This window comes from Malania oleifera, chromosome 11, assembly GCF_029873635.1.
Source record: "Malania oleifera isolate guangnan ecotype guangnan chromosome 11, ASM2987363v1, whole genome shotgun sequence".
NCBI classification, from domain to species: domain Eukaryota; kingdom Viridiplantae; phylum Streptophyta; class Magnoliopsida; order Santalales; family Ximeniaceae; genus Malania; species Malania oleifera.
Genome location: NC_080427.1, coordinates 56673009 through 56693322, shown reverse-complemented (window position 1 = coordinate 56693322; position 20314 = coordinate 56673009). Strand labels below are relative to the sequence as shown.

Here is a 20314-nt window from a genome sequence, read left to right as displayed (position 1 = left end):
GTAAGACTTGGTTGTCATTGCTGCTGCTGTTGTTGTACCATTATTATTATTGCCGACATATATACTTTTTGAGGTTTAAGTCAACCTATTTTAGAATGCATTTCACCATTCACTTTTTAAGTATTAAAATTACTATTACATGACTTCTAGGTTCCTAGAACAGTAAACCAGGAAGTAAACATTTTCCTTTCCTCTCAACCAATTCCCTTTTTCATTGTTATTACTATGCAAAAAATTTATCTAATTCTCTATATTCTATATTATTACCTAATTATTACAAATTTGGTATAGTTTTTTTATATTTTTTTCATTGTTGCTATAATTCTCCTATTAATATAAAATTAGTCACACCAATATTAAAGTTTTACTACCTATCCATCATCTTCAAAACTATGGTATCATCATCACCAAACTGCATCTTCAATCCTATTCTTTGTAATTGTAATCTTGACTAATGAAAGTGAAGGGTCCATTGAAGGATGACATGATGGGGGTCAATAAACTTAACGAACATTAGAGAACCACAGAAAAACCTCATAATTAGCACAGCATCCCTAATGAAGTGAAGGGTCTATTGAAGGATGAAAATATGTCATGTTGCATTAACACATATTTGTAAGGACAGACAGCAGAAAACAAGAGATTTCATGCTAAACAACTATCAATGACAACCTGAAATCTAAATGTTATATAAACAAATAAACCAAAAATTATTTAAAAAAAAACTTCCCTCATTTACCCTCCTGTGCCTTTTGCTTTTGATTTAAACTTGTTGAGTTAGAAAAATTAAACTTGTGTTGAAAAAGAGAAAGCATAAGCTCAAAGTTAAGCCTCAAATGAAAATCAAACCTCTGGGCAGCCTCCAACTTAAAAACAGATTGCGTGCCTGTTCACCCATTATTTTCCCATCTCTGTCTGTGTCTACTTGCACAAATACTTTGGTATACTTCTGAACATCAGATTGAGTCATTTTTGGCCATGTAACATGAGATTGGGCAGAAGAAGGATCCCTGGTTAAGGGAAACCCAGTTGATGCAAATGCACTAGTACTTTGAGGTGGAATATGCTGATTCTGTTTTGTAGTTGGCTGAGCAGTGTATGCACTCCTCAAAGATTCCACCGTGCTTGGCTTAACAGAAGGTTGGGGCCCAGCAGATACTGGAACAAAGGCTGATGACGCAGTTAAGCTACCTGCAGAAAATAGAGCAGAGTCGTCCACCTTTGGATGAGAGAGGGCTGTGGAAAACACATCCCCAGAAATTGCATCAGGCACAAGCCCATTTCCTGAAATTACTGATGCATTAGAATCTTTAGTTGCCACCTTGTACGATGGCACTAAATCTTGTGGCTTTGGTGCACCAGAGGTTGTTGACCCTGTGGTTGCTAGTGATTTCCGCTGTAAAGATGGAGTCGAGCCTGTTGGTGCCAGCTCAAATTCATCCTGAGTGGTGGAAAGACTATTCCCTGTGTTGAGATTTTGTGAAGCTACTCCCACTTGAGGCCCACCAGTCCTTCCACTAAGCCAATCAGCAGAGGTGGTTGAATTAAGCAAACTAGGGGCTACCATATTACCTCCCCCCGGATTTCCTTGGCTGGCATTACCCTGCTGCAAATGTGAAGCCATACCAAGAGACATGCCTTGAGGTGGCCTCACAAACTGACTTTGTGGAGATGAGATATGCTGCTGATTCATTGTTGTGCTTGCAGGCACCTGAGGGGCCCTGATGGCAACGTTTTGAGATGCTGCTGGTGTAGTACTGCCCAACTGTGTGACAGGTGCTGCTGCCTTAGAATTTGACTGCACAGCAGAGGTAGCCGCAAGATTTATTTGGGGAGCAGGAATTTTAGCTGCAGCAGGACCATATAATGCTGCCTTCACAATATCTGGGGTCAGTTCACGCTTACTTTGTGCCACAGTAACAAGCTTAAGTGCATTATTAAACTCTGCTCGACCAAGGAATCCAACTCGATTTTGATCCGCATGCATCCATACCTACACAGAGAACATGAGTATATAAACTGTATCAAACTAGCAGTTTAGGTTTATTCATTTTGTGGACCATTTCTAAAAATAAAAAAAATTAACTGTGTCAAACCAGATGATCAATTACAAGCAGCTAAAATTCTGATAAACCATTAATCATTTTGGACATTTCACATATGCTTTAAACTTAGAAAAATTTGGTTTCATATAACTCACAACCAACATTGACCACGAACTACAATATTTAATTTTAGATTTCTCAACAACCAAGACCAAGCATTTGCATAATCTTTAACCACGTCTGCAAACACTTTTAGCACAAAATACTATTGAGTCATACCTATTTACCATTAAATGAATCATAATCCACAAAACAAACAAGTTTCTTACTTTATAACTGACAAATACTTACAAATGAATAAATAATCCATTTCAAAAACAAAAACATTTTTTTGGATTAAAAAAGATGTATTAAAATGAGAGATAGAAGTTACAATTGTAGGAAACAAGAAGTCCACCTAAAGAAACCAAATAAAGATAAAGATAAAATAAAATAAAACAATAAAAAATAAAACAATAATAATAATAATAATAAAATAAATAATTAACCAAGAAATCCCCTCTTCAATCCTCTTCTGTCATAATTCAGCAAACACTTCAAGTTAGCTAACTCCCTCTAAGGAATCCCCTCTTCAATCCTTTTTCCATCATAATTCAGCAAACACTTCAAGTTAGCTAACTCCCTCTAACCCTTCCTAGCTCTATTTTTGCCCCATCGAAGCGCACTTCATTTCCTCTTGGATCACACAACCTTTTTTAATAGAAAAAAAAAATCATTAATAGGAGAAGAAGTTGCAAGAGGTAGAATGAGACATCTCCCCAAAAAAATCTGGAACAAAAACCAGGAAAAACAACTAAAAACTACAAACAAAGAAAAAATCAACAAGCCAGCACATTCCTCCAATCTCTTTGAATCTCCTGGAAACTATTCCCTCTGAAAAATCAAAAAACAATGCACCACAATGATGCCAAGTACTGAATTTTATCCCATACCAGCACCCAATTTAATTCTTTCCAGAATATCCATGTCCATTTGAAATCCCCTATAAAACTGCAAATATGCCACACCTCCATAAAGCTGGCCTATCCTTCCTTCTACCAAAACCTGTGAAAGAAATGGCTAATAAGTCTTCCACTGATGCAGTACATACCCAACTCTCTCCCATATTACCAAAAAAGCTTATTCCAAATCCTCCAAGAAAAATCACATTGCAAAAGGAGATCAAAGCTCTCTCGGAATTCTTCAAACAGAGCACACACGTATCAGGAGAGAGAGCCTTCAAAGGTCTCCTGATTGCAGCAAGTTATTAGTATTTATTTTATTAAGCACAACCAACCAAGTAAAAGCCTTAATTTTTGGGGAAGCCTTGGCCTTCCAAATAATATGATAAAGCAGAAATGAAGAGTTAGAACAGATCAAGAGTTTGAAAAAGGATTTGCAAGAGTACACTCCCAATTCATCCAAGGACCAAAACAAAAATCCCTCCTCAAAGAAAGGTTACTTCCATTCAATTAAGATAAAAAAAGAAGACAACTCCACTATTTCCCTATAGTTAAGAGGTCTCCTAAAATGGAGATTCCAGGAAACCAAAAGACTACTCAAATCCATAGGAAACCAAGGGTCTTTCCAAAAAAAAGATACATAAACCCATCCCCATCTCAAAGCTTAGTTTGAGGGGTGAAAGAAGGATAAATCTGAGAAATGGACCTCCACAGACTCCCCAAAGAACATATTAAAATTAATATTTGTATCCCACCCATTATCATCCAACCAGAGCTTACTTCTTATTACGCTATGCCTAAGGGAAGACTCTTCTAGAGGAGAGCGCCATAACCATTTAGCTAAAGGAATGGTGTTTTAGACACCAACTTACCTAGATCTGGCCCCCACTCCTTAGGCCTACAGACCTCTTCCCATCTTACTAAATAGAAGGGGTGTTCATCAACCTGCCCAACCCAACCAACACAAATCGGACCAACCCAAAAAAATTGTTTGAGCAGTTTATGGGTCGGTTGGCGACCTGCCATTTTACCTAACCCAGTTGCTTGGGTCGGTTTGCGGGTTTAGTTTTCAAAATGCCCAACCCAAACCGACCCACCTAAGTTAATAGGGTTCTCCCGACTTTTGATGTTGAATAATGAATACATCATAAAATTAGGGTAGCAGCCCTCCCCACGCCGCTTCACCTCCTTGCCCTTTCACAGTCTAAAATCCTTTCCGACAATTCTTGTTCAACCTTCCCACGCAAAAGCCGCCTCACCTGCTCTCCATCTAGCTGCCCCTCAGTGTTTAGTGCTCTGTTCATAGCAGTTCCATGGCTCCGTGCATCTGCTCATCTACTTGCAGTGCATGGGAGCCTCTGCCGAGCATCTAATTTCAAGCCATCTAATTTTCCATAGTCTCCCTCTCTCTCCCTATGCCCATAGACAACAAGATAAAGCTCAAAGTACAGGCACTAATTTAATTTATTTTTTTTTATTATAGTGTATTTATTGTATGTTGTATAATGGGTAATGTCTCATGACCAATGACCCCACCAGTCTCCCCCCCCTTTCTTGCCATGTAAGTTGCATGTTAAGTCATAATATGACAGTGAATCTGAAAGATAAACTCTTACATCATCATAATAGTCAAATATTGTTACTTATTTTTTTATTTGACTCTTCTATTCTGTTGTTAATTTATTATTATAATTTTTAATGTAAACTAAAGAAGTGGGGACATTCATAATTTTACATATTATTACATTTGTATAATGGATTGGAGGGAGCACTACAATATATGATACTATACTAGATTAATTTTAAACAAACTTAGACCATCAATGATAAGGAGTTAAATACCACTTCATTATTTAATTAATTAACTTTAAAGAGTTAAGACAATTAAGCATATTAAGATAAAGACAATAACAACAACAACAAGACCAAGCCTTAAGTCCCACTAGGTGGGGTCAGCTATATGAATCATTTTCCGCCAATTTATGCGATCATGGACCATTTCTTTTAACAGATTCAGGGATATTAAATCCTTACTCACTATCTCCTCCCAAGTTATTTTAGGTCTACCCCTACCCCTTCTACTGACTACTGCCTCCCACAGTAACTAACTCACTCTTCCTCACTGGTGCACTATGTGGCCTACATTGCAAGTGTCCATACCATCTGAGTCGTCCCTCTCTTATCTTATCTTCTATAGAAGCTACACCTAACCTACCGCGAATATGTTCATTCCTTAATTTATCTTTCAATGTTATACCACTCATCCATCTAAACATTTTCATCTCGGCAACTTTTACTTTTTGGATATTATGTTTCTTCGTCGCCCAACATTCCGGTCCATATAGCATAACTGATCTTATAGCTGTCCTATAAAACTTCCCTTTCAATTTTAAGGGTATTCTACGATCACAAAGCACACTTGAAGCACTTCTCCATTTTACCTAACCTGCTTTAACTCTATGCATTACATCATCTTCAATTTCTCCTTCAGCTTGCATAATAGATCCAAGGTATCGAAATCTACAAGTGCTATTTATTTCTTCATCATCAAGTTTAACTTTGTCTCCAATATTCCTCCTATCATTACTAAAATTACATTTCATATATTCTGTCTTATTTCTACTTATCCTAAAGCCTCTAGACTCCAAAACTTCTCTCCATAATTCTAACTCAGCCTCTACTCCGTCCCTAGTTTCATCAATTAATACAATATCATCCGCAAACAACGTACACCATGGAACCTCCTTTTGAATATTCTTAGTCAATTGGTCCATCACTAAAGCAAAAAGATAAGGACTCAAAGCAGATCCTTGATGTACACCTATGCTGATTGGAAATTCTCTAGTTTCTCCATTTATAGTCCTTACACTAGTCATTACTCCATCGTACATATCCTTAATGACATCAATATACCTACTACATACACCCTTTTTTTTCTAAAACCCACCATATAACTTCCCTATCTATCATATGCTTTCTCAAGGTCAATAAATATCATATGCAAGTCCCTCTTTTTTTCCCTAAACTTTTCCATTAATCTTCTTAAAAGATATATTGCTTCTGTGGTAGATATCCCAGGCATAAAACCAAACTGATTTTCTGATACCTTCATTTCTAACCTTAATCTTTGTTTGACTACCCTTTCCCATAGTTTCATCGTATGACTCATAAGTTTAATTCCACGATAGTTATTACAATTTTGAACATCTCCTTTATTTTTGTATATAGGTATTAAAGTGTTTTTCCTCCATTCATCTAGCACTTTCTTAGTTTTTATAATTGTATTAAATAAATTAGTTAACCATATAATTCCGTTATCACCTAAGCATTTCCAAACTTCAATTGGGATGTTATCTAGTCCCATAGCTTTCCCATTTTTCATCTTTTTTAGTGCAAACTTAACTTCATTAACTCCAATTTTGCGAATAAATCTCATATTTTTAATCTTTCCCTCATTTGACAATTCTATGTTTAAGAAAAGAACCAAAATTCCAAAATGGTATATTAAATTACAGTGATGGATGCTTTGAAAGGAAGAGACAGCAATTCTATTGCTCTTGTTGCTCCTTCAACGGCACCTATCAAAGAAGCCCCTATAGTCAAAAATATTACCTCTACTAGTAATGATGCCAAGGTTGGTCAAAAAAATACTAGTAGAAAAAGATCCATTGCTTGGGATCATTTTGATAAATTCGATAATTATAATGATGGAATACGAAAGGCTGTTTGCAAATATTGTAAAAAGGAGTATCTTTGTGAATCTAAGAATCATGGCACTAGTAATCTATTAACTCATCTAAACTCCCAATGGGCAAAATACTCATATAGGGTGAAAAATGAAAAGCAGCAAAAGACTCTGAGCTTTCAATTAAAAACAGATGGGCAAAAGGGGGTTAATCTAGCAGCCATGACATTTAACTTAGATGCTTGTAGGAGAGACTCTTTCTGAAATGATCATTGAAGATGAGTTTCCATTTAAATTTGTGGAGGGGCAGGGATTTCAAAAATTTTGTAATGCTTTGCAACCCAAGTTTCAAAATATCTCATCCTGCATTATGGTTGCTAGGGATGTTGTGAAAATTTATAAGGAAGAGAAGAAAAAGTTGAAGAACAAGAAAGGACCTTAAAGTTTGCCTCACCACTGACAGATGGACTTATGTGCAATATTTAAATTATATGTGTCTCACTGCACATTTTATTGATGATGATTGGAGATTACAACAATGAATCTTGAACTCCTGCCAAGCTCCAAACCATAAAGGTAAAATTATTGGTAGGATAATTGAGACTTGCCGACTTGATTGGGGTATTGAGAGCATTCTCACTGTCACAGCAGAAAATGCTAGTTCAAATAATCTTGCCATTAAACACTTGAAAAGAAGAACTAAGGAGTGGAAGGGGTCAGTTTTGGAGCATGAGTTCCTTCATGTCCGATGTTGTGCACATATCCTCAATCTAATTGTTGGTGATGATGGTTTGAAGGATATTGATATATCTATAACTGGAGTGTTCAATGCAGTGACATATGTAAGATCATCACCCCCACTAGGTTGCAAAGATTCAAGAAATGCATTGAGGAAAACAAGATAGAATGTAAAAGTTTTTTTATGCTTAGATGTGCCAACAAGGTGGAATTCCACGTATATGATGCTTGATGTGGCTGAAAAGTTTCAAAAAGTCTTAAGAGCGACTAGAAGAGGATGACTCAAATTTCCTTTCTAGCATGGTTGAGGAGGAAAATTGTTGGGATCCACAACAAAATGAGGATTGGGAAAAAGTAAGGTTGTATGTCTAGTTTCTGAAACTTTTTTACAAACATTACATTTTTCAAGATCATTATATGTTACATCAAATGCCATTTTGGATGAGATTTTTGTAATTCAATCTAAGGTACTTCAATTGTGTAACAATGAGGACTCTAGCTTGAGCACAATGGCATCAAACATGAAAATAAAGTTTGATAAGTACTGGAGTCATGGAAATTGTCATATGTTGCTATATGCGGCTGCAGAACTTGATCCCCAAAAAAAGTTGAGATATGCGAGTGGGAGTTTCTCGCAATTGTATGATCATGATTTGGCAATTCAAAATGCAGAAAATGTGAAGAATGTTTTGGTTTGTTTTTATGAACATTATGTTTCACATAAAGAAGTTCCAAGTGTGAGGGAAAAAAACAAAAGCTCTGCCAATGACATGGAGATTGATGACGATTGTGATGATGCAAATTTGTTTGTTGCTAATCAACTCAGTCAACAGTTGGATGAGGAAGAAAAAATGGGAACCAAATCTGAGGTGGATAGATATTTAGGAGAAAGATGCGAGAATCCTAAAGTTCAAGATTTTGATGTATTGACATGGTGGAAAACCAACTCTACCGTGTATCCAATTCTTTCCAGAATAGCATGAGACGTGTTGGCGGTTCTAGTTTCTACCATTGCTTTTGAGTCCATACTTAGGACAGGAGGTCGTATTCTTGATCCATTTCGTAGCACTTTGTCTCCTTTTATGGTAGAAGCTCTTACATGCACCAAAATTGGCTTCGATCTTCTCGTGGGAATCCAATCAATATTCAAGATGCGTTGGATGATATTGAAGAATATGAAAAAATTGAGTCGGGTAATGTTTTAGGATTTCATTGTCTTAACTACGTTGATTTATGTCATGTTCAATCATATAGCAATCTTAATATGCCTTTGTGTTTACTTTTTCTTTATTTTTTAAAAACTTTGTTAGAAATAGCAAGATCTCAAAGTTCAAAGTCAAACAGTCGACCTACTTATATGGGCAATGACTAAATGTAGGCATGTTTTATTGGTAAGATATTTCTTGGCTCAATTATGTGAGTGCTTATTAAACAATCCAAAGAAAGTATTTTCTTTTAATTGTAAGCTTTTAATTTTTTTTCTTTTTTTTCTTTTTTTTTTTTTTGTAGGATTCTAGAAGGAAGTCTATTTGGAAGCTTGAAAGAATGCATGGTATGGAGTCGATGGACTGTCGGATTGGCAAAATTTTGGATAGTTTTAAGTTTTATTTTTCAATTTTATTTCAGTTGTAACAATGTTTATGGATATGATGCTTTGGTGCTTTTGGAAGACAATGGGTTTATTTTACATTTTATGATATAAAGTGGTTGATAGTAGCGTGTTAGATAGTAGATATATTATTTCTTTGATTACTTTTGTTATCAATGCAAAATTGAAAATTGTAAGTACTTATTATATTACATTGTAGAAATTATTTATTTATTACCTTTTAGAGATATCTATTAATCTAAAATATTAAACTTGAATGACACTAACTAAATAGTATTGTAGAAACTATTTATTTATTTATTTTTTACTTTTTAGAGATATCTATTAATCCAAAATATTAAACTTGAATGACACTAATTAAATAGTGTTTTCAATTGACACATGCCATTATGTTTGGCAAAATATTCACACATTCTTTTGTCGTCTTTTTCTTTTCTACCTCATCACAAGTAAACTACCAAACCGACCCAACCCACCCGATAATCAAACCAAACCAAACCACATCCTCAATTGTTCGACTTAGGATTAGTTTTTTGTCAGACCCATAGTATCAGATCGGTTGGAATTTTAGGCCCAACCCGACTAATGAACACCCCTACTAAATGGTTCCTATGATCCCCCACACCGACAACTTTAAATCCAATTTATCCATAGGATCTTGAATTTCTAAATCTTTCCTTGGAATCTCCTCCATTTGTGTAGGAACAATACCATCCTTGCATTGCAGTTCATTAGCTGGGCCATCATCTTCAAAAACAAAAGCCCCCTCTAAACCTTCCAATATGATAAACCCCATAGAACATCACAGGAATCAAAAACATATCCATATTGTTCATTAATCTCATACACAATAAACCCCCATCACAATCAAACCCACTAAGATCAACACTATCATCATCTAATAAGAGCCCCCCCCCCACCCCAATTTCATTATCTCCTTTCCTTTATTTACCCCATCACAAGAATTACCTTCTTCTCAGCATATAAATCTTGCTCAATACTTAACTCTTCTTATAAACTTCTCTTTAAAATCATTGGCACTATATCACTAGAGTGCACTCTCTTGTCTTCATATAACTTCCTCATTTCCACCCCCATCAGAGCAACCTTTCAACAAGCTTACACCTCGGGACCCTTAGATTTATCTTACCTAAGACTAGAACCATCAGATTTCTTCTCAAAACACCATCTTCTCTGTTAACCTTGGTGACAACAGCCTCTTATCCATCTACAAAACTAGAATCATTATCCACTTTGACACTTTTGATCACATCATCTTTGTGGCCACGATACTTTTCTAAAGACAAGCTATCAGCTTTTCTCTGCAACAAGATCTGTCGTATTTGTGTCTATGAGAGTTGAAGAGAGGCTTTGGAGAGTGAAAATCCATCTTCCTCATATTCTACCACTAAGAGTTGAGACTAGAGAATTGGGCATGCCTATTAAAATGTCTGCAAGGAGTCAGCCCATTTTCCCTTTTCCTTATAATGGGCAAGAAGAGGCAAGCCATCCTTAACATTCAAACTAGACCCTGGAGTATTATGGATCTGTTCAATTAACTGGCCCAACTTAGTTAAAAAGGAGGCTAATCCTTTTACTATAATCTGGCCCAAATCCAGCACCAAGAATAATTGAACCACCCCAAATTTCTTGGCTTCCTCTTCCCCAAGCATAACCCTAAACACCTCAGTTAGAATCGCAGCATCCTCCTAAACCCTAGTCGCCTTAGCAGTATGAGCAATCCCAGCTGCCTTAGTAGTATGATTATACGACTTCGATTGCACGATCAACTACAGCTCGTCCCCACACCAAAGATCCAGCTTCTCTTTTACATACAACACATCCTACTTTCCTAGTTGGGTTCTACTCACGCATCCTTCTCCCTCATGACCTCACTTGCATTTCCTTCCATCACCACCTGACTCCAAAATTTGGGAGTAGAAATTGCACCACCGCTGCCTCCAGATTAAAGACAAAATTCCTTAGCTAATTTGCAAAAAAAAAGCTCACAAAGCTTCAACAACCAACCCCTTTTGTGCCACTAGGAATGAACCCAGAGATATTCTTACCTTTCCATCTCAAACCTAGCTCCAGATACTTCCCCATTCTCATCCAATGCTACGAATTCCCCATACAAACATGACAAGAACCCTTTTCCAACCAAACAAAATCTGGTCGACCATCAGCAAACCAAAGAACTACCTCTTTCGAGAGTTTAACCCACCTAACGCAAGAACTGTTATTCTCAAGCACAAACAGAAAAGGAATCTCCCCCACCTTGTCCATTCTTAGATGGAAGATCTTTCCTTCAATCTAAATTGATCGCATTACCATCACTTTCTATTTTCAAAGACATGGAGATGTTTGAGAGAAAGAGAGAGAGAGGTGGGGAACTAATGGGAGAGGCCATCGTTTTTCACCAGGCTAGTACAAGATTTAATGAAGTTTAATTTATCAAAAAGGATAACCTTCCGCAGATGGAGGGGGAAAAATATGAATAACAAATATCTTCAATTAGCTTGAAAAACATAAATATCTATCTATCTATCTATCTATATATATATAGCTGCTTCTCTAATTTGTTGAGTATCTTACAGGTGTTCGAGAAAGTGTCTGGGCTGAAAACTAATTTTTCTAAAAGTGGTCTGGTGGGTCTAGGTACTAATGTGGATTCTTTTGCAACACTAGCTAGTTATTTCGTTTTTGATTTGGCCTGTTACTTATTTAGGTGTCCCCTTTAATGTTAATCCCAATGCAGACTCTTTCTGGGACCCTCTTTTTGAAGGAGTGGCTAGGAGACTGGATGGGTGGAAAGGAGTGTTCTTCACTTTAGGGAGTCGTATTACCCTTATCCATGCTTGTCTATCTTCTATCACTTCGTATTACCTTTCTCTTTTTAAAATCCCTGTGAGATTAGCGAGGAGGATTGAGAATTGTTTGTGAAGTAAGCATTGGCGCAATGGTAGAGTGGTTGCCGTATGACCTGATGGTCACAAGTTTGAGGCATGGAAGCAACCATATACAAAAATGTAAGGTAAGGCTGCAGCATACAACAGACCATCATGGTCACCCCTTCCCTAGGCACTGCATACTTGGGAGCTTTGTTGGCAGGGCCCCACTTTATCAATCAGAATTGTTTGTAAATGAATGAAGTGAATAAGGATTGAATACGATTTCAATATAATAATGGGTCGCCCAGGATTCAAACCCAGAACTCATCGGATAGGGTAGATAATTTCTTTGTTAAAAGAAAATTCCAAATATGAATGTGTGTTGTGTTTGTCTGTGTATGTGTATGTGTGTGTGTGGGAGGTGGTTTTGTGGCAATCTCTTGGTTTGCAGCTATTTGGGTTGTTTGTTTGAAGAGGAATAATCAGATTTTTCATGATTGTGATTCATATATAGATCTTATTTGGGATACTATGCTTTTTTGGCATCATCGAAGGGATGGTTTAGTAATACAACCTTCCCTGATATTCAGCCAGAGCAGTTGGCCCTTTTAGCTTAGTTTCTTTGTTTCTCTATTTGTAGTAACTTCTGATTTTGATTTGATTTTTTAATGTGAGGATTGCTCACCCTCTTTGTCTTTTCTTCTTCTCTATTAATGAATTTATTCTTTTAACAAGAAATACCAATTATTTATTTTCATTTCAAAATTTTTAATGTTCTATATATATATATTACTCTTTTTCTATCAAATATATATCAAATATTTTCAGTTACCTTCAACTATATATATATATATATATATATATAGAGAGAGAGAGAGAGCATTAAAAATTTTAAAATGAAAACAAATAATTCTTATTTATTATTACAAGGGTGTTCGAATTTGTTGTTAGCATACTTATGGTGTTTTCTATTGTGAGTCCTTTTATTCTCATCTAACTTGAGCCTTCTCATTCTTTTCCCCTTGCAAGTCACTTATGGAAGGCTAAAATTCCTTCAAAGGTATAGGCTTTTGTATGGACACCATTCTTTTAAGTTTTAACACCAACATTCCGCTGCAGACTGAACGATCTTATATGGCTCTTTCTCTTGACGTTTGTATTAAATATTATCATCCCTTTCTTTGTTGTTGTTTGGTGCTTTTGGCACAAACTTTTGGGCTTGTTTGGAGAATGTTGGGTCTGTCCAAATCCTTTGAAAGCTTTTTTGCTGATTGATCTTCGAGGCTTTGAGAGGCAAAAGAATATGAGGATCTCGAGGCAATGTGCAATTTTGCCATTTTATGGGCACTTTGGCTCAAGAGAATTTCCTGGATCTTTCAAGCTTGCGCTTCATCCATTGATTTGATTTTTATTGGAACTTGGAACACAATTGTTCTCTTTGGTTCGACGTTAGCTTTCTCTTGCTCAATTAATACCAAATGTCTACCTAGGACCAACAAGATGGGTCCTCTAAATGCAAATAGAAAACTGAATTTTAGCAAAACTCACAATGGACTTCACTATAAACGACTACTAAATTCTATAACAAGTTTTTGTGGTTCCTTTTCACACGAGTGTTAACATACCAGGTAGGAGTGTAGGACAAGCAAGGGGTCAAGGAAGGGAAAACATTAAAGCGCTTCAGAGTGACAAAATAATCAAGGCTTCTTTTGCAGTATTAAGCACAGATATATGCATGCTTGAGTAATTATCTCTAATTAGACAAACAGAGTACAGTTTTTTGAGATCCCTGCTTTGAAAAGAGTGGTTCGTGACCACCCTTCAGGACGTACAGTTGGCCCCTCTGAAGGACAATGATGTGATCTTCCTACCATTTTAGAGACTACGATGGTATGACCATGATGAGACTAACACCATTCCCAAGTTGTCCAAAACAGGCCAAACAATCAAACCATGACAGTCATTTAGGTGCTTACACTTACTCTGACATGAGTTAGGACATGGGTGTCTAAGGCAGATCACACTACGTCTAGGTCATTTCGACATGATCAATGGTCAAATATGAATATTCAATCCTCAGTTCCTGTGTTTTGTATTCCTGAATGAAGTGATCTGAAAAGTATGCTTCTGAATTCTTGTTGACTTCAACAACGCTCAATGTGTTAGTCAACATTTACCCATGTTTCCTTCATGTTAATTCAATAACTTAATAAGAAATGGATGCCTCTACTTGCAGGAACAAACACGATTAGTCTCTCATGACTTTAGTTTGTTGGTCATGAACCCTGACATTTGTCAGATACTAGATCCAACTCATAAGTAGGAACCATGAGAATGACAAAAAATCACTTTTAGGGATGAGTATAGGTCAATTTGGGTCAGTTTCACTGTGAGACAAAAACCAAACTTACTTTCTTTGGTTTGGAGAAACTACAAAGTACAAACTATAATGAACTGCAAAACAAACAAACAATGAGTGACAATTAACAGTTTGAGTTGGTTTATGTCAATAGTTTGAATATTAAATTTGAACTTTGACTAATTTGAACTTTTATAAATGAAATTTCACACATAAAGCAAACAACTCTAATTTAAACACTACACTCCATATAAATAGTCTATTACAATGTTTTAAAAGGTTTTATTTGTTTTGACAGAATGCTTTTAAGTTATTAAAAAAAAAAAAGACATTATAACATGAATAGCATTAAATAAAGAATAAAAAGCATTTAAATATCAAAAACACAAACTCCCAAATCTAGTGTTTCTATGAAAGATTTAAACTAGTACCATATTAATTTCATGTTCCTTGTGTATTTGTCAACAAAATTCTAGCATGTAAATATGTCATAAAATACTTCAAAATTATATTTAAGGTTTATACATATATCACAAGCAAGCAACCGCGCACACACACAAATATATATATATATATCCTGGCTTAGGTTTTTTTTTTAAAAAAAAAATTATCAGAAGGGAGAAGAATATACAACATTAAAAGAAGAAGAGAAAATAAAAATTAAAGAAAAAACAAGGAGAATAAGAAATCCTCCCTTTACATCTATAGCAACTAATTACAAAGAACGTGGCATAAACCGAAAACCAACTCAATGAAGCAAAGCCAACCAACCCCGCTGCAGGTCTTCCAAAGAAACATGATGAAAAAAGCATTAGCCAACACCCACAGCAATGCAAGAAAACCTACTCTAACCCAGAGCAAGTTGTTAGCTGTAGCCACCATCTTTGAAAATTCTAATGTTCCTCTCCAACCAAAGTACCAAAAGCACCAAATAATAGCCATAACAGTGCATTGTCACAAACCTTTTCTATCCTTTCCCTTGCCAAAACCCCTAAAATGTAATGGTACAAAACGTTATTCAATCTACAGGGGCAAACCCAATTTTCGCGAAATATACCAAGTAATTTATTCCAAACAGCCAAAGTGAAAGGGCAATGAAAAAATTTGTGTGAGCAATATCTCCACTCAAACAATGGAGACAAACATCAGGTGACAGGGCCTTATTAGCCTTCTCTTCTCAAGCAAATCATTCATGTTGATTCTTTCAAGTATCGAAGCCTGAATAAATTTTTTTATATTTTATGGAGCTTTAGCTTTCCAAATCAATGAATACAAAGCAAAAGGATCCGCATTAAAGTCATGAGTCAAGTAGGTGAAAAGAGATTTACATGAAAATTCCCAAGAAGGATCTAAAATCCAAACCCTTTTATCATTCCCTAAATGGACATGAAAAGAGTCAAGCAAATTGGATAAGAGAGCCAGCTCATTAATCTCTCTCGTTAATATTTCTCCTAAAATGGAAGTTCCAAGAATGAACATCCCCTTGCAAAAGAAGCAAAGCAGAATAGGGGTATCATGAAGATTAGATAACCAAAAAATACGATGAAAAGTAATTGCCCATGGCATCTCCCCACCCAATGGTCCACTCAAAAACGAATTTGCTCCCCATTACCCACATATACTGGACTTTTAAAAGTAAATTGTAATAAATTTAAGACAAAAACTTCCAAGGACTCGAAGAAGTAATATTAACCTCCATTTTAGCATCCCATTCATATTGTAGTCGACCAAATTTACTATGAATTACCTTATGCCAAAGAGAATTAGGTTCTAAAGGAAAGCGCCATAACCACTTCCCCACCAAATAAATGTTTTCAGACACCAAATCACCAAGACCCAAGCTTCCCTCCCTTTTAGATCTACACACAATCTCCCAACAAGATGATCTCTACTACCCTCTCCCCAACTCAACCACAAGAAATCCCTCATTAATTTCTCAAGCCTCCGCACCAATCTCACAGGAATTCTCAAAAAGAGTCAAAAGAAAAAGACAATACAAAGGTTTTGAGGACAAACAAGAGCAAATATGACCCCTTAAAGTGAATAACACCCCTTTCCACAAATCCAAGTCTCCTCGCCAGAAGCTCAAAAACAAGATTCCAAAACAAGTCAGCATTAGGATTGCCACCTAGGGGACACCTAAATATGTAATAGGCCAAGCCCAAACAACACAACCAACTACAGTAACAAAAGGGTCCACATTAGTGCCAAGACCTGCTAAACCATTGTTAGAGATATTAATTTTCAACTTGGGTACTTTCTCAAACATGTGTTGCCATGTAATATAGTAGCAAATTATAGAAACAACCCATGTTTTCTAAAAGGAAGGGAGTAGCATCATCTACAAATTAAACCAACCCTATGTCAACTCCTCTCTCAGTCATCCTACTCAAGGTATCAACCACAACAGTAAATAAAAAGAGGATCTCCCTGTCTTAGACCTCTGGGCGCACAAAACCAAGTGCTAAGATTTATATATATATATATATATATATAAAACCATAGGAGGTGAGCACCTCTAATCTATTTCCTCCACCACAGTCCAAAACCTTTTCTAGCCATAACCTTGTCCAAGAAGCTCCAGGTCACCCCATCATAAGCTTTCTGAAAATTCAAGAGATCCTTCTTCTTATTTTTTTTTTTTTTTTTTTTGAACAGCATCTTCAACCACCTCATTACCATTATAGCAGCATTTAGGATTATTATATCACCTACAAAGCAATCTGGCAAAGAGAAATAATGTCCTTTAGGACTATAGCCAATCTTTTAGATAACACCTAGTCAAAATCTTATAAAAAATCACTACCAATCTAATTGGTCTAAAGTCCTTGACTTAACCACACAATCTTTTCTTGGGAAGCAGGGTAACAAAAGTAGAATTCATGCCCCTTCCTACCACTCAAATTGTCATATAATTTAAGAAAAAATCTGAGATCTCCCTTCAAGATTTCCCAATGGTCCTAAAGAATGACATAGTAAAATCATCCCAAGAGCCTTCTCTCTATCCATCTCAAAAACCAAGCTCTTAATCTCCCATTCATCAAAAGGTCTCTTTAGCCAAACTACATTATCAACTCATAGAGGACACGATCCAGCCCCTCAACCATAACCCTTCCCTCATCCTCCTTTGAAAAGAGAATCCTGTACAAATTGGTAATTTAACCCTCAAAATGGTCAGGATCCCTAAGAACCTCTCCTCTACCGTCCTCAAGTTCTTAAATAAAATTCCTTCTTCTCCTATCACTTGCCACTCTGTGGAAAAGTCTAGAGTTACAATCACCCCTCTTGACCCAACTCATTCTAGATTTCTGCCTCCAACTCATCTCTTCCCTTAAAACAACTTGTTCAAACTCACTAGAATTAATTTCGTCATCCAACAATGTCCTCAGAAATAGGTCCCTCCTCAGCCAATTTATCAATCGCACCCATCCCTCAAGAATACGTTTTTTTCTAGATCAAACATCACCGAAAAATTTCATATTCCAGATTTTCAACTTGTAACCCAAACTGAACTATTGGAAAAAATTTCAAACCGTAACCAATCTAACAGTTTTTAAAATTTAACAAGACCAACCTAAAGTGCTTGCTTCAATCAATTTAACAGTTCCCAACCCCAAAGCTCAACCTTGATCATTTTGCCACCTGCACATATTCAATTCTAATTAACATTGAAATATATATCACTATTTTCAAATTCAACCAACAGAACAAAAGTAGCTTTATAACCCCATATCTATTAATAGCTGACATCGGGCAACATTGTTCTTGGTTCTTGTCTCATATAAATGCTGCACTGCTATCAATTAACATCCTACATTATAATAACCACGTAAGACCTGTAAGCTCCAAATCCTTTAGCGGTTTCTCATATTCTCTATTCTCCCTCACATTCGGAAGAAACCAATGAGAGGGCCTGTGTAAGCTCTAGATTCTATGCTTTCTTTCTTGAGTTCTCTGCCTCAATTATAACATTTAGCAAATTATTAATCCTCAACCTCTGTTGGAAAATGAAAAGATTTCAGTCAAGATATCCCATAACTCGAGTCTACTTCTTTCAATTCTACTAAGTTGGCATTCTATAATTGCAATAAATTCTGTTTGAACTTGTTTAAATTCTTTGACTGCATTTAAAGTTCTCTTTTCTTGACTAATAACCAAAACCATCATTATTCCATGCCAACTAAAGAGTTTGCTTAATCGCAAGGTTTTTAATCATTCAGTCCTCATTAATAACTAATCCAGTTGAGGAGTCAGAAATTGTGATCAAACAAGCCCGACAGTAGATGCTGTCACCCAGAACATGCGTACAAAATCACTCAATGTACCAGATGAAAACATCCACATCATATAAACCTAATTTTGCTAGGAATGACTCAATATAAATGAAAAGAAAAAAAAAAAAAAAAAAGATAATCATGGACAGTTTTAAAAAAAAAAACAAGAGAAAGAACCTGAGCAAGGACATTCTTTGGCAAATTTGAGCCCTGAAAAAAGGCAACAGCTTCAGCTCCACTAATCCTGCCATCTCCATCCAAATCTGCCTTCCGGAAATACACATCAAAGAGATCCATGCTGTTTGGAATCTGGCTCATATTGACACCCAAGGTACGCCTATGACATATCAATAAGCAAATTCATTGTTCATACATGCTTCATCCATGATACATCCATATCTCCGCCAAAGCCCCTCTAAGGCTCCCATAATGGACCTCCTGTTCAAGTCACAAACACAAGAACGTGAGACAATGACAACTTTGGTACGATGCTCAAGAGCATTTGCAAATTCTACAACAAATTAAAATGAAAATAATAGTACTACCATGACACAATACACCAAAAAGCAATTCTCATTAAGACAAACAAAGGATACCAGAATATTCACCCCCAAAAAAAAAAAAAAATGTGGGAAGGCAATCTAAACAGCGAAACAAGAGGACATTATGGAAAACTTAAGTTTAAAATTTATTGAGGATCCTGGGAAAACAAAGCAAGGAATCACATCCATATTTCCCTACAAAAAACAAAATGCAGTAGCATGCACAGTTCCTAAAAATAAAATTTCATCAATACCAGAACAAGTTGTATTAGCACATTCACATCAATTCACCAATACCTGAAAAATGCCAGAACAAGTCATATTAGCATATTCAAATCAAATTAATGAATACCAGAACAATTGCACAAAATCACACACTATATTTTCTTCTGCAGATATCACGCAAGATAACAAAATGGTAGCAATATCACCTCGTGCTAACAAAATAATAAGATTTAGGCTTTCGGGTGCGGTGATTGATTTTGGGAGAACATATCAGGTTCAAGTAGATTCATGGTTGCATACGAGGGTTTTGTTAACAAAATAGCACCTATCCTTTTGAACGAAGATTTTGTTATCAACAACTATGAAATATTCTATTAATGTCAAATGAACAATTCCTTTAGTCATTAATTTTGCACAAACAGATACGAGAGATTCAAAGATTTCAATTTTAAATATATAGTGTGGTTAAACAATGGTTTTGAATTTCTTCAAAACAAACGAGGAGGTAAAGATACATACCTCGCACAAATTCGAGGAACAATTGCACGCGCGATCGATGAAAAATCGCCAGGAATGAATAGATCCAGCTCCTAAATCATGCGAGCGAGCAGATCTAGCTCCGTCCAGCAACCAACCAACTTGTCTTCGTCGGAGGTTCAGACGCCACTGAAGTTCTCTTCGTTGCAGAAAGAGAAATGGGGAGCTTTGCCGTATTTTTTTTTCTTTTTCTTTTAATATAAAATTATATCATAACTCCTTGAAATTTTATTTTTAATTTCAGCAATTGTATAAATTTTGAATCTATCAGAATGTACCAACTTTACTTACGCACCGTTAAGAATTATTGTTAAAAATTGTGAAAATGATGATAAACGAAAATTAAAAATTCATAATTAAAACTAAAAATCAAAAATCACCGACCTATTTGACCAATATTTGTAAAAA

The 20314-nt window shown here is 36.0% G+C and overlaps 1 protein-coding gene across 2 annotated transcripts in view; it reads right to left on the bottom strand.

Annotated features, from left to right (window-relative positions):
- Positions 1 to 20087, bottom strand: part of LOC131168507 (uncharacterized) — a 42678-nt gene extending 22591 nt beyond the window's left edge. The window contains exons 1-4 of one of the 2 annotated variants that reach the window (XM_058127991.1): positions 19889 to 20081; positions 19399 to 19441; positions 18780 to 19040; positions 850 to 1993 (exon numbers count right to left, since the gene is read on the bottom strand). In XM_058127991.1, coding sequence (XP_057983974.1) covers positions 850 to 1993; positions 18780 to 18920 — 1285 coding nt within the window. In that variant the 5' untranslated portion in view covers positions 18921 to 19040; positions 19399 to 19441; positions 19889 to 20081. Of the gene's footprint in view, positions 1 to 849; positions 1994 to 18779; positions 19041 to 19398; positions 19442 to 19888 lie in introns of both variants that reach the window. The other variant, XM_058127992.1, reaches the window with a different exon arrangement.
- Positions 20088 to 20314: the final 227 nt, after the last annotated feature.